The following is a 12,638-nucleotide window of genomic DNA, read 5'->3' on the forward strand; positions in this document are numbered from 1 at the left end:
TCCTCATATCACAGCTACCGCTACGCCGATTCTCGACGACTGCATGGGGGTCTCTTCCTGCCAGGCTCCCATACGAGCGTCGAAGCTGCATCAAGATCAGCGAGTTCCATTGTCGCGCTCTTCTCACCTGTGGACGGAGTTGAGGCAGTTGTACGCCGTGGTCCCTCCTACCACGAAGATGCGGCCGTTAAGCACAGCAGCGCCCAGCAGAGCTCGAGTGGTCGGCATGGGCGTTTCTGTTTCCCACTTGCCCTGCAGGAGGAGTCAGAAGGCGAGGGAGCCGAAGAGGAGGAAACCGAGCGATGATCGAAGCTCTCAACAGACGCCAAGCTCGTCACTCCCCCACTCGTGCATCCTCCCAAAGCGAAGAATTTTCCATTGAGAACGGCGGCAGCAAGCGAGTCACGAGCAGTGGGCATGCAAGGTCCTCGTTTCCACTCGTCCGTCACCACATCATAGACGTCGACATAGGAGACAGCTGCGCCTGAACAGTATCCCCCGAAGACGTAGATGGAGTTTCCGTAGGCAGCCGAGGCAAGGTGGCTTCTCTCGGAAGGGAGAGGCGAGCAAGACACCCATGTATCCATCAGAGGACAATACTTCTCCACGGTAGCCAGGTAGCGGTTCCCCAGAGTGCCATCGAAGCCCCCGAGAGCATAGAGCTGTCCCTTGAGGGCTGTGGCTGCAAGGTACGATCGAGCTGTGGGCAGCGGGGCCTCGTTCCTCCAGTCTCCCAGCTTGTCGCTGAAGGACTGCACCATGGCGTTGGGATGATACCTGCTGCGACTGTTACCAACCTTGGCGGGTTGAAGGAGGGGCTTCCTGCAGAAGATGGGCGCCGTGCCCGATGGAGGAGTGTACTGGCCGCTAAGAAGGAGAGCGTGAGGAGACGAGGAGGAGACGAGTGTTGATCGATCAATCACCAGTATTGACCGCCAACGATGTAGACGCGATCATCTACTCCACATGTGAGGAAGCAAACTTTTCTCGCGTGCACACTAAGAGAACTCACCGAGTGCTGCTGCCGCAAGGCCGCGACGGGGAAAGGGCATCGGCGGGAGTTTGAACCATCTCTGAGGATGACGGGAGTCACTGTCAGGCTCTACCTTCCAATGGAGCTTGCCTGAGAGTCTGGTTCATAACACTCCACGGCTGATATGCTGTCATTGCTTTGATGATCTTTGCCCCCAATGACGCATAAGACACTGTAGGTGGTGAACAATGAGCAGGAAGCAAGATGCAAGAAACAGGGTCCACACGGTGTCTTAGCCATCTTGCAGACAAGGTTGCAAAGTTCTTCAGATTGCAGCATTCGAGCCTAGATCGTTTCATCAGCTGACAAATGCTGTCGCTGGTGACAAGACCGTACCATGCTGTTGCCACCCAGACGATGGTGAAGAGACATGGCGAAGGAAAGCTCGCGCTCCATATGCTGTAAGATCGTCAACAGGCTTGAAGTTGCCATCCAAGATCAACAGACCCAGTCTGTCATCATCGCGTCTTCCTCTTTCTCATGGATTTGATTCCTACCGAAAAGCCTTCACACACGGAATAGATACGAATGCAATCTTGCCTTGCAGGTCGATTCGGGTCCATCGCATGTACCATTTTCTCAATGCTCCAGGTCCTCCTGTTTTTCTTACGAGTTTTTTTCTTGCAGGTCTGCATTCCTTGAGGTAAGCACGACCGACAGACGAGACTTTGGAAAGTCTTTACCACTGATATACGTCGCACCTACTTGTTCATGAGGGAACCTTAAAACAGCAGAATTTAGAGGATACGCGAAAGGCAATGCCCTTGAATCTTCTGCACAATAGAAACACCTATCTGCTCCTCCCAACTGCTATCACAACACACACGATGACCATGGCGATGCGCCTTGAAAGCAACACAAAAGACGGCCTGCAACAACGACGCCTTCAACGCAGGGCAAGCAGCGAGCACGAAGAACAAGCAGCAGGGCGATCTTGATCATAACTTCGAAGTGAAATCAGCATGAAAGTGGTCTCAACGATCAGTGGATTCGGCTCGAGGCTGCTTGGCAACAAGGCCGTCGCTGCATTGCCGCTGAGGCGCTATGGGACAAACTCTGGCAAGCCAACAATATTTTCATAAGTTGAGTACCTTCATTTCCATATATTTGTCAAAATTGAAAAGTGACAGATGAATATTAGGCGATCGGACGTAAGTTTTGGTAGGGTCCTAACTTGTAGTATTGGAGTACAGCTTACCGGGAAAAAGGCGCACCTGGGTGTGAGCGGGGACGAGCCTGTGTGATAAGCCTGAGTCTGGAAAAGACAAAAGAAGATGGGAATGAGGGGTGATGAGGGCTCAATTATCACCTGAGGCGGGCGCCCTTGAGCGTTGGGTGATAATGTAAGGGAGGGGAGGAGGGACCAAGAAGTTCCTGCCTGCAGCTGATGATGGCGCTTTTTGCTGAGAAATTGACAGCGAGAGGGGAGGGGAAGGCGGGGAGGGGGAGAGCTCGATGAATGATATCGATGATGGAAGAAGTTGGTCAGGGTTATAGTTTGAGTCTTGATCACTGCTTGGATGGTGAGGGGAGTAAATGAGGAGGAGGGAGGAACCTGAGACAAAGTCTGAGCCAGGAAGCGATCGAGACAGGAGGGGGACATTGGAAGGGCTTCTCCACACGATAGTTTGAGGAAAAATGACGAGTAAGTGGGTGGCCAGAACTTGTGACGCTGTGCGAAGCGAAGGAGGAAGGCGGGGGAGGCGAGAGAAGGGGCAGGGTTTTTGGAGGCTGGCGAGCTGATCTAGGTTGGCGGACTGGGAGAGGGGAAAGCACTTCTGCTCAGTATATATGTACTCAACAGATCTCCAGTGCAATGAACATCTCTCTCCTGTTGTCAACAGTGGTAAAACTTCATGCTGATTGGTAGTTCACCAATGGCCTGTCCCAGTGCATATTGTTCTACTCAAATATCGATCTCGTTCTCTTGTTTGGCAATCCAAGTGATGTTCTGTTCCTTTAGGTCGTCAATCGAAGTGGACCTGAGCCGCAGCTGCATCATTTCACCCAGATAGACATCAGAACCAGAGCATAGCCGACTGAGCGCTGACAGCGCTCAAAGTTTTCAACATCAAGCGCCCATTCGAAGAAGGAGATCCCGCAGGTGTGATGCGTCAGGGCACGTCAGACCTCATGTTGCTGATCACGAATGAGAAGGTGCGGAGGTCAGATCCAACAATAAACAGGTGCGTATGGGCAACAACCCTGTAAGGAACATGCCTGAGAATCCACAAGATGAGATATTTCAGGTGATTGAAAACAAGTCCTCTATCGATTCATGAAGTCCTCGCTCTCTTGTCTCACGATCACTGAGTGCGCTGCTGTTCATCAGGTCAAGATCTTCAATGCTGGAAACACTTGCTACTTGGATTCAGTTCTCTTCGCGATGTTTGCGGTTCCTTCACCTGCCTTTGAGCAGCTTCTCACCAAGAGGTGACGATCGACTGCATCGTGCTGGCAGACGATTGATTCCTGCGTTAACTCATGGTGTTGGAACAGATTTCCGGTCACTGACGGCCTGTCACTCTTGAAGCAAGAGCTCCAAAGCTACATCCTGAAGAACTTCGTCGGCAGGATTCGCCATTTTGAGCATATCACAGTCGACGTCATCGCAAACATCCGCATGCTGTGTAGGAAACTCGGGTGGGAGTACGTTGGTGCTCCAGATCAGCAGCAGGATGCAGGAGAGTTCTTTGATTTCCTTTATTCCATCCTAGGAGGACAACTGATCAGAACAACGCGTCGAACTTTCACTGGGGCTCTGCCAGACAGTAGCGACAAGGGACAAGAAGAGAACATGACGCTTCTCCCAGTCCCCTTATTTGACTCTCAAGTACAACGAAATGAGCCTCTGAATCTGCAAAACCTTCTGGACACTTTCTTCTATGAAAACGTGGCTTCAGGTGCTTCTTCAACCACAATCCTGTGGAGGTGACCTAAGGAAACATTCGGTTTTGATGCTTTGCTCGTAAGGTTTGCGACGCAAGGTTCAGGGGCAGGTACTCGAAGTCTGTGCATTGAATACGTGAGAAAGAATCAATGTCTGGTAAACCCGATGATCGAGTCTTAGGTACTCCGTCGAGAACGTTCCGAGCATCGTTGCCGTTTCATTGAAGAGATTCGACGAGCAGCTGTTAAAGATCGAATCTCAAGTTGACTTTCCTAGCTTCATCAACCTTCACAAGTATGTCAAGAGCCTTGAAAGGCTCCGTCATGACGGCAACTATCGTGCAGGTACAGCTCCAGGCCCGAATGGAGGAGCAGCCCTATCATGCATAGTGTGCCATGGAACCTGCGGGCGATTGTTTGTCACAGGTGCTCCGAGCTCTCTGGATGAGCAAGTTTCTGACCAGGAGACAGGGGAAGCACGACACAATCTGGGCATTATTATGCCTACACGAGATACTCGAAACACGAGTCGTCGTCGGCGATCTGGTTGAGGATGGACGACAATGCAAATCCTTGCATCACGCAGGTAAGGAAAGGGAGCTGCCTGTTTCCCTTGGTCGTCTCAAGTGACTGCAGGCCAACATATTTTCTGACCCCTACGTGAAGAGCGAAGCTGTACTGTTCCTCTTCGAGCTCGACACGGATGCGCACACCTCTGCGCTGATGATGCAACAGGTGACGCCATGACCTTGTTCTCGATCTGCCGACTGATCTTGTCGCCACCAGGAAGAGGCTGAAGATGAACTTGGATTCGGCTACAACAATCTCGTTTACCAGCCCGAAGCATTTTCTCTCAAGTCGATCCCAACGTCTCTCTCCTTCTCTTCTCACAGCAGGCAAATGTCGCCGCAACCTGCCTCTGCTTCAGCGGGGGCTCGAACAGTGGAGGACAAGAACAATCCGATGCCTGTGTCTGATGCTGATGACTTTGCCATTTCAAATAGAGCGAAGATCGAAGAGAGAGGGGAGCAGAAGGAGAAGGAGAAAGGGGAGGGGGAGCAGAGGGAGGAGGAGGATCAAGATGTATTGAACAAGGAGAATCAGACCAAGGCAGTGCAGAACTTCGACTTACCAGGAAAAGTTGCTGAGACTTCAATTGAAGGCAATATTCACAAGCAAGTGGAGAAAGTGCAGGAGAAGGACGCATGCTCAGACGCAGCTGACCACTTGCATGCTGGAGACCCTGAGGTTGAAACGCAAGTGATCTTGAGTTACCTCAGCGAGCAGGAGAAGCCCCAAGCTCAAAGCAGTGAGGCTCCTGACTTCCTCGTCACTCCCAACGGGAAGCTGCCCCTTCCTCTCTTCAATCGCGCTCCTGCTCAGCCGCAGGGCGAATGGTTTGCTTCCTTTGACATCGAGGAGGGTCGAGATCGCTATGTCTGCATTACAGCGCTCCCGCACGTGCAGTGGGGAGGAGAGGCGACGAGAGCTGTTGTGACTGTGTCGGAGAGCAGGAAAGAGGCTGAACTCCCTTCCTCCTCCCTTGAACAGAAACCGCTGATCCTCCACTTGGACAGGACGAGCCCATCGACCATCGTTGACCTGAGGTGACGAGGTATGACATGCAGCAGAAGCTGACGACCTGGCAGTGTGATGGAAGGTGTCAAGGAGCAGAAGTGTTTCGACGTATCCATCAGCTTCAGTGGATCAGGACAAGGAGCTTGTGAAGGGAAGAACGACGAGTCGACATGTTGATTTCAATGATTGATTGATATTTCTCTTGCTGTATTATCTTACAAAGACGTGTTGGCTCTGGCTTGCATCCCTTACTCTAACATTCGAGCTTTCTCCTTCAGCATCTCCATGCTCTTCAAGAAATCTTCTGCTCTGAAGATGATCTTGTCCAGCTCTTGTCCAGCTTGCGCCATAGCTCCCCACTTGTTAGTCTCTCGTCCTGTCCCCACGCTCTCTGGAGTTCTCAGGCTCCACCCGTTGCTCTCACTCTCCTCCTCGTCCAGCTCGATCTCGACGTTGGCTGGGCGGGCTCGGCTGCGGAGCAAGAGGTTCGGGCTGGACTTCTGCTGGAAGTTTCTCCTCCACTGCCGCATTGACCACACACGGAGCAGGTGGTCCGAGCTGACCGCCAGCAGGGAGCTCCTGCTGGTCCGCATTCTCACCATGCTGTCACCCATCGACCAGGTTGTCAACCTCCCGCAGACTTCCTCCTCGATAGGCCAGTGCAGGAGCTTGCCGTTGGCGAGACCCGCCATAACGAACGAGGAGGCGACGCACATGGAGCAAACGAAGTTTGCGTCCGTGACTGACAAGAGCCGCGAGGCTGATCCTGTCTTGAGGTCCCAGCAGCAGACGGCGTTGAGGTGAGCTGTGAAGACGAGGGGCCGACCCGAGCTTCCCTCGCAGTGGAGGATCGACAGGACTGACCCGTAGGTAGCAGACTCCAGCAGAGTTCTCCTGCATCTGAAGCTCTTGTCAGCAACGACTAGAACATTTTCTCAGCTCACTTGGTCGTCAGGGCCTTCAACTCCTCCTGCAGTTTTTCAGCTCTTGCCATCAAAGTTTGCACCTTGTCAGGACCCATAGCATCGCGAATTTCCTGATTACAGTCTGAGTGAAGACTCTCCTGCTGCTACCCGCGCTCTCTTACCTCGCTCGAGAGCTTCTGCAAGCTGCTCAGCTCCATCTCAACTTGCCATCGCTTCCTGTACAGGGGCAGGTGGAAGACGCAGAGGGAGCCGTCCTTACTGCCAGTGATGGCAGTGCCGTTGAGAGACAGACAGCTTGTCACTTCGTCGCGATGGTGATGGAAGGCAAAGTCAAAGCTGCGCTGCTGCTCTTCCCCAGCGTCGAGGCCGAGGGCGGGGGAAGTGATAAGGCAGTGGAGGACTTGTCGGGTTTGAGTGCTCCAGATGAAGGTGCTTCCTTGAGATGAGCCCGACACGAGCACGAGCCGGTCGGGGCTGACGGACAAGCAGAGGATCTTTCCTCTCTGCCCCTTGAGCTTCGCCTGTATCAAACTTTCTCCGTGCGTGTTGACCTCGAAGATCCTGCCAAGAGATCCCAGGAACAGGATGCCGTCACTGCTCGCACAAGCCGCGAAGGTTTGAAAGGCGCGGGACAGGTCATGGCGAGCCAGCACCTTGAGGTTGTCGAGGTCTATCTGCCAGATCCGAGTCTCAGCAAAGACTGCAAAGGCCTCCACACCAGGGTGATCGATCAAGACGTCGACCAGCTGAGAAGAGCCGGAGGTCAGCTTGAGCTTCAGCTCGCGGGATTCCTTCGCTACTCTCTCGTTCTTGTCTCGAACCTCGAGGCCCACCCGGAGTCCTTCCTCCTTCTTCTCTTGGCCGACCGACGGCCCGAAAGAGAAAGGCTCCTTCCTATACGCTGCTTCAATGCCAAAGCACAAAGGGCATCTGATAGCCGCGCTGCTCATGAGCCGTCAGGAACGTGAAACGAGGCTGAGGGTCGCACCTGCTCCTCACGCTCGAATCGTTCATGAGCGAAATGAGAGGCGGAGGTATCTCGGATACGTTCACAGTCTTGGTGTTGCGGCACAAGATACAATCAGATTCCTGCTTTCAACTGTCAGCGAGAAGACATGCCAACGAGCTCATAGGCCTGCAGCGATTGGAATTTGCTCCACCAGTGGGAGGACTTGCTCCTATGCCTCACGTTCTTGACATTCTCTGTATCCCATTCGGAAACTTTCTCCTGAAAGTACAAGTTAACGTGTGATACCCGATCGTCAAGGTGAGGTCACTTACAAATTCTTCAAAGAGCTCAGGTTCAGTCACAGCAATGCTGGTTCGATCCAAGTCTTGATGTGACTTTGTATGCTGTCTGACAGCAGTGGATATATCATTAGCTCTGATTGTACTTGACATGTCATCAGCTCTGATTGTAGTTGATGTAGTTGACATGTCATTAGGTCTGTTTGAAGTTGATGTGTCAGTATCTCTGACGGCTGTAGGCGGCATATCATCAGCTCTACTTTTAGTCGATATATCATCAGCTCTGTTTGCAGGTGACATATCAGTAGCTTTCACGACTGTAGTTGACATATCAGTAGCTTTGATGGCTGTTGGAGGGCGCGAGAATTTGTTCTGGATCGCAGTAGAAGCCTCGAGCATAATTGAACGATCAGATCCGTGAGAGCGAGGAGAATGGTAGGACATCGTGTCTTCCTGCGTCTCATCCACAACCGCCAACATCTCATGCTTGTCGTGATGATTAATCGCCAAGGAAGGTTCCTCCTCGCTCTGCTGAACTTCCAGCGCCTCCAGGGCTCTGCCGGCGCTGCTTACCTTCCTCTCTGCTGTGACGTACTGCTCCAGGAGCTCTTCTCCATAAGGAGATCGTCCTGCTGCTGCTGCCTCTAGCTCATCCCGGGCACTCCTAGACGAGACTGAAGTCCTGGGTCGGGAATGAGCAGAGCTCTCCCGTTTCAGGTCAGGAGTGCTCCAATACATCTGATTGTCCTCTGCCACCTCCTCCCCCTGCATCATTGCGTTTGTCTTGACATCGGCGTCTTGTACTGCTGCTGCATGTCTGCTTGCTGGAGCGCTGCGTGGACCGGAAGGGGCAGGAGTGGGGGCCTTGGAGAAGGAAGAAGTTGGCTGTCAAGGCATGTGAAGAGCAGCGAGGATAACAAGAAGACAGTTACTCGGGGAGGAGGACGGCAGAAACCTCTTTGAGGAGCAAGCTTCTTCTGTTTGATCTCGTTGAAGTAGTTGGAGATGGATTCCACGTCTTCGGTCTCCAGCCCGAGCGAAGACTTGACCTCTCTTGTCGCATGCTTCACAGCTGGTATAGCTCGTCGCTGGGGAATGTCAGCAGCCGTGCCATGGCGAGACACTCTCTTTGGAAGAGCAGCCATGTGACGATCTGACGAGAAGCTTGTGAGCAAGAGGGTACAGAGAAGGACTTGAAGTTGCCTCGTTGCGGGGAGGGAGGAAATGAAGTCGCAGGTCTTGAAGAAGATTCAGGAGGGTAATGCGGCAGCTCCTCCTGTGGAGGTTTGAAACATTACATGATCAATGAGTCAACTCGGGAGCAAACTTACAACATTCCAGTAGAAAGAGGACCTGTCGTTGTCAGCTGATCGCCTCGCTCGACTATCCTCCTCCGGTGGCTGCGTGCTCGGAGTTTGAGCACAAGAATGTTCGACAGTTTCCTTTTCTTTCACCATCTCGTTCTCCTCCTTGTCACCGTCCAAGACCTGTTCGAAGTGAAGGTCGACGTGAACTCCTTTTCTAGCAAGGCTGTACTTCCATCTGGTGATACGGACATATAGATCAGAAGCCGGCTCCCCGAACAGCTTCTGCACGTCATCGTATCCCTTGCCGTAAACAAACACCGCAGGCCTTGTTTGCATCTTTGACTGCACAGAGATCCCCTGCCTTGTGAGAAGAGAGCCAAGAGAGTCTTGCGACATGTGCTCCACCAGGTTCTTGCAGACGACCTGAAGCCTCGTCAGCCTCTAGACTACAACGGTAACAGTCACATCCGAGAAGTCCTTGTCTTGCGTCGTCACTCGGATCTCGATGTCGCAGCTCTCAGCAAGGCTGTCCTTGCTAGGAGGAGAGCGTCGTGCGGGGTTGACAGCGATCTCAGCTCCTTCCAGCTTGAGGATGTGAGCGAGGGCTTTCTTCAAGATCGCATGTCTGAGAGCAGAACAGTAAGACAAGAAGCTGAGGCGAGAAGCTCTTACGCTTCGGCGCAGCGAGTCTTGTTCTTGGTGACGAAGAACTCAGACCCCGACCCTGTGAGGCTGATGATGCAGACGACAATCTGAGGGCTTTGATGCAGGCGAGCCAGCACATGGAGGGCCAGTTCTTAGAGAGAGTCAGCGAGCACAGGCAGCAGGAGGGTTCTTACGATAGTCCTCTTCCTCGAGCCTCTCGCTCTCCTCCGAGTCATCATCTCCTCCTCGCCTTGCCTTGTCTTTCCATCTCCATGTCTGTGGATCATCTCACATGCGACAACACCCATCGTCCTCGTCCCTCACCTCCCCGTGGGCCCTCTCGTGCCCGAACAACCGCTTGCCTTCCGACTTGAGGAAACTGCATTCATCTCAAAACCCTAAACCCCTTACTAAACGACTGCATGACCTCTTAATCTGATCTTCATCAGGCTCTTCTTTCAGATACTTGTAGTTGTTTTCTTTCTCATCAAAGATTACATATCCTTCAATGTTTTCACCCAAATTTGATTTGTCAGCTGAGATTCCTTCTGTCGCCAACACCCGTTGTGTTCGCTTTGCCAAGACTCGTCGGAAGTCGCTGAGATTAGCATGCAGAAACTCTTGTCCGCGGATCGAGTCTAACTTCTCCTTGCGTTGAATGAAGCTCGACAATATGCTCTGGTGCAGTGCTCCTGCGCTGTTCTGTTGTGGCAGAAAGGGTTCCCAACCATCGTTCTGGTAGTCGGAAGACGAGAACTGTGTGTTCTCAGTCTGCTCCTGCAGGAGCGAGAAGCTTGTTGACGCTCTCTTCAGCTTCTCCATCCCTCTCCCTCTCTCGTCCCCTGCCCTGCCCTCAGCTCTGCCATGCCAGGCAAAGGCAATTCAACGGCCCGACACCCTAGCTGGAGTACCCGGAGCCAAATGAGAGGCGGAATAAGGTTGACAGAGATGGACTAGGCTCGAGATTGCAACAAGACAAAACAAGCTTCAAAGGAGTGCGCTTCAACTGGAGCGTTTGCATTTTGCTGTTGGATCCCAATGGGATGTTATTAAAACGATTTAGAAAAGCTTTCTGTCAGATATGCTCTAACGCTACTTGGCATGGACCTCAGCCGAACCCCCAAGTTCTCTGTGCTTCGTTGAGCTGCTCCAGGCTTGTAAAACCCATTCATGACGACTGTCTCAGCCTCCTTCGACTTCTTCAGCGCGAAGTTGGCAGCAAGAATTGCATCTGACCAGAGAAGAGTGTGGCTCAAGTCGTCTTTGTCAAACTTGCTCATCGATTTAGGGTGATCAGAGTCCACAGGAAATTCGAGCTTGATGACAGGAAGCATATCATAGAATGAGTCTTCAATGGCTGCGTCTTTCTGCACTGCAACAAGTCCAACAGAACATCGCTTCCCTCCCTTCCAGCATCCCAGGTAGCAGATCTTGTTCGGCAGGGTGAAAATCCCCAACCCATCTCGCATCCCCTCCAAGAAAAATCCAGAGTACTTGGTTCCGTCCGTGTACCTTTCCACTCCTGCTCCGCATGGCACGTCTTCTTTCCACTCGCCTTGGAACGCGGGCCCCTCAGCGAATTGTAGGATTCCAAGGCCTTCTCGTCTGCCACTGACAGTCTGTCCCACGTATCTTGGACGCACGTACAGGCGGTTCACATCGAACGCGTTGCTGATCTTCCTGTGCGACACCACGTACTCGAGGACCGAAGACAAACTCTTTGCTCTCAAGCGATTGAGAACAGAGCAGTTTCCATGTCCCATAAGAGCCTTGTCGGATGCTTGATCAGCCTCGTCGCTGGCGTCCTTGCCTGCGCTCTGATTTGAGGTTTCAAGTTCTGATTCAACCTTCTGATTCGCGTCAACGTCGTTTTTGAGGTTATGTTCAATCTCGACGGAACTTTTCTCTTCGCCAGCTCTTTCAACCTCAGCTTCATTTTCGCCTGCTCCTTCAACCTCAGCTTCATCTTCGCCAGCTCCTTCAACTACGTGCTCTCCCTCTTCGAGTGTGCTCGGATTCGACTTGTTCGCCGTCTCTTGTCTCAAGACCGTTGAAATCTCTGCGGCTGTGGGCTCCATGGCGGCATCGGCAACTTCATCTAACTGCAGGTCTTGAGACGCGTCAGCCTCAGGTATCGAATCTTTATCTGTGCATGTGCTGCTCACGCCGTCACTCGTGGAAGCTTTCAGTTTCTCGATGCTTGTCTGTATGATTTTCTCCTTGGAGCTCAATCCGAGAGTATCTCGTTCCTCCAATGCCAGCGCGTACCCGACCAAGTCTTGATTCAGCACCTTCTTGTAGGTCTGCAGGTTCCTAATAGACTCAAGTTTGTGCTCAGCCTCCAGCTGTTTGAATCTTCTCGTCATCTTCTTGAGGTGATTCAGCCTCATCGTCGAAGTCTTCTTGAACTCCGAGTCCTTCCGCTTCTTGCTTACCAACCAGAACGCAGCAGCATCGCGTATTGCCGCAAGCAGCTCGGCTCTCTTCTCGTTCGTTTTGTTCAGATTGCTGTCAGCAATGGTCTTGAGATGCACCTTCGAATCTGCGCTGGAAGTTTGACTGCTCAGAACCGCCCCAAACGCCTCAACTCGAGCTTCTTCCAGGGCCTGGCGTACAGATCCCTTCCATTTCATGCTTGTCGGGGCCTGGGAGTCACCTGAGCCTGAGCCTTTCGCTTGCACTGAGTGCTTTTCCAAGAACTTTTGCATGTTGAAGTGAGACGGTGAGTTGAGCAACTTCACGGTCAGGTTGTCGGGAATGTGCTTGACCGGTTGCCGTCTTAGGTGGGGTTTGAGAGAAGGTTGAAGAGCCTTGAGGCTGTCGCGAGAGATCTCTTCGATAACGTGGCGAGGAGGAGGAATCGGTCTGACCTCGTTGTTCTCTTCCTGAGAAACAACGTTCTTAGAGAAGCTCCTGTACAGGGCGTCCAACGGCAAGAGCGACTGCTGCTTGCTGAGAATGAGGCGGAGGAGTTTGGCTCTGAACCATGCTACCTCAGGATCGTTTCTGCTC

At 52.5% G+C, this 12,638-nt stretch overlaps 6 protein-coding genes across 6 annotated transcripts; 2 read left to right on the plus strand and 4 right to left on the minus strand.

Moving 5' to 3' along the window:
* Nucleotides 1-123: 123 nt before the first annotated feature.
* Nucleotides 124-1,652, minus strand: GUITHDRAFT_84577 (hypothetical protein; the record flags this gene model as incomplete). The annotated part of the gene is made up of 10 exons (XM_005840018.1): nt 1,574-1,652; nt 1,481-1,526; nt 1,370-1,432; nt 1,260-1,318; nt 1,124-1,205; nt 1,013-1,073; nt 924-957; nt 823-867; nt 297-777; nt 124-252 (listed from the first exon to the last, which is right to left on the minus strand). Exons 1-10 carry the CDS (start codon nt 1,606-1,608, stop codon nt 124-126), a joined length of 1,035 nt encoding a protein of 344 aa, XP_005840075.1. The 5' UTR covers nt 1,609-1,652.
* A 1,344-nt stretch (nt 1,653-2,996) lies between these two features.
* Nucleotides 2,997-3,912, plus strand: GUITHDRAFT_150521 (hypothetical protein). The gene is made up of 3 exons (XM_005840019.1): nt 2,997-3,137; nt 3,191-3,282; nt 3,366-3,912. The coding sequence occupies exons 2-3, from the start codon at nt 3,226-3,228 to the stop codon at nt 3,468-3,470; spliced, it is 162 nt and encodes a 53-aa protein (XP_005840076.1). The 5' UTR covers nt 2,997-3,137; nt 3,191-3,225; the 3' UTR covers nt 3,471-3,912.
* A 1,105-nt stretch (nt 3,913-5,017) lies between these two features.
* On the plus strand, nt 5,018-5,755 carry GUITHDRAFT_150522 (hypothetical protein; the record flags this gene model as incomplete). The annotated part of the gene is made up of 2 exons (XM_005840020.1): nt 5,018-5,529; nt 5,572-5,755. Coding segments are annotated over 2 exons (618 nt in total), but the record flags the coding sequence as incomplete, so codon positions are not given.
* A 3,771-nt stretch (nt 5,756-9,526) lies between these two features.
* GUITHDRAFT_150523 (hypothetical protein) lies at nt 9,527-10,494 on the minus strand (the record flags this gene model as incomplete). Its single annotated transcript, XM_005840021.1, has 5 exons — nt 10,054-10,494; nt 9,951-10,005; nt 9,821-9,902; nt 9,654-9,777; nt 9,527-9,606 (listed from the first exon to the last, which is right to left on the minus strand). Coding segments are annotated over exons 1-5 (736 nt in total), but the record flags the coding sequence as incomplete, so codon positions are not given.
* Nucleotides 10,495-11,023: 529 nt separating this feature from the next.
* On the minus strand, nt 11,024-11,257 carry GUITHDRAFT_56218 (hypothetical protein; the record flags this gene model as incomplete). The annotated part of the gene is made up of 1 exon (XM_005840022.1): nt 11,024-11,257. A coding segment is annotated over one exon (234 nt), but the record flags the coding sequence as incomplete, so codon positions are not given.
* Nucleotides 11,258-11,707: 450 nt separating this feature from the next.
* GUITHDRAFT_150524 (hypothetical protein) lies at nt 11,708-12,464 on the minus strand (the record flags this gene model as incomplete). The annotated part of the gene is made up of 1 exon (XM_005840023.1): nt 11,708-12,464. A coding segment is annotated over exon 1 (610 nt), but the record flags the coding sequence as incomplete, so codon positions are not given.
* Nucleotides 12,465-12,638: the final 174 nt, after the last annotated feature.

The sequence above is a fragment of the Guillardia theta genome (assembly GCF_000315625.1).
Source record: "Guillardia theta CCMP2712 unplaced genomic scaffold GUITHscaffold_7, whole genome shotgun sequence".
NCBI classification, from domain to species: Eukaryota; class Cryptophyceae; order Pyrenomonadales; family Geminigeraceae; genus Guillardia; species Guillardia theta.

Bases quoted from the DNA above. Each gene is read 5' to 3' on its own strand.
- GUITHDRAFT_150521 (XM_005840019.1), top strand. From the start codon at position 3,226: ATGGGCAACAACCCTGTAAGGAACATGCCTGAGAATCCACAAGATGAG. The intron at 3,283-3,365 runs GTGATTGAAAAC...GCTGTTCATCAG, and splicing joins CACAAGATGAGATATTTCAG to GTCAAGATCTTCAATGCTGG.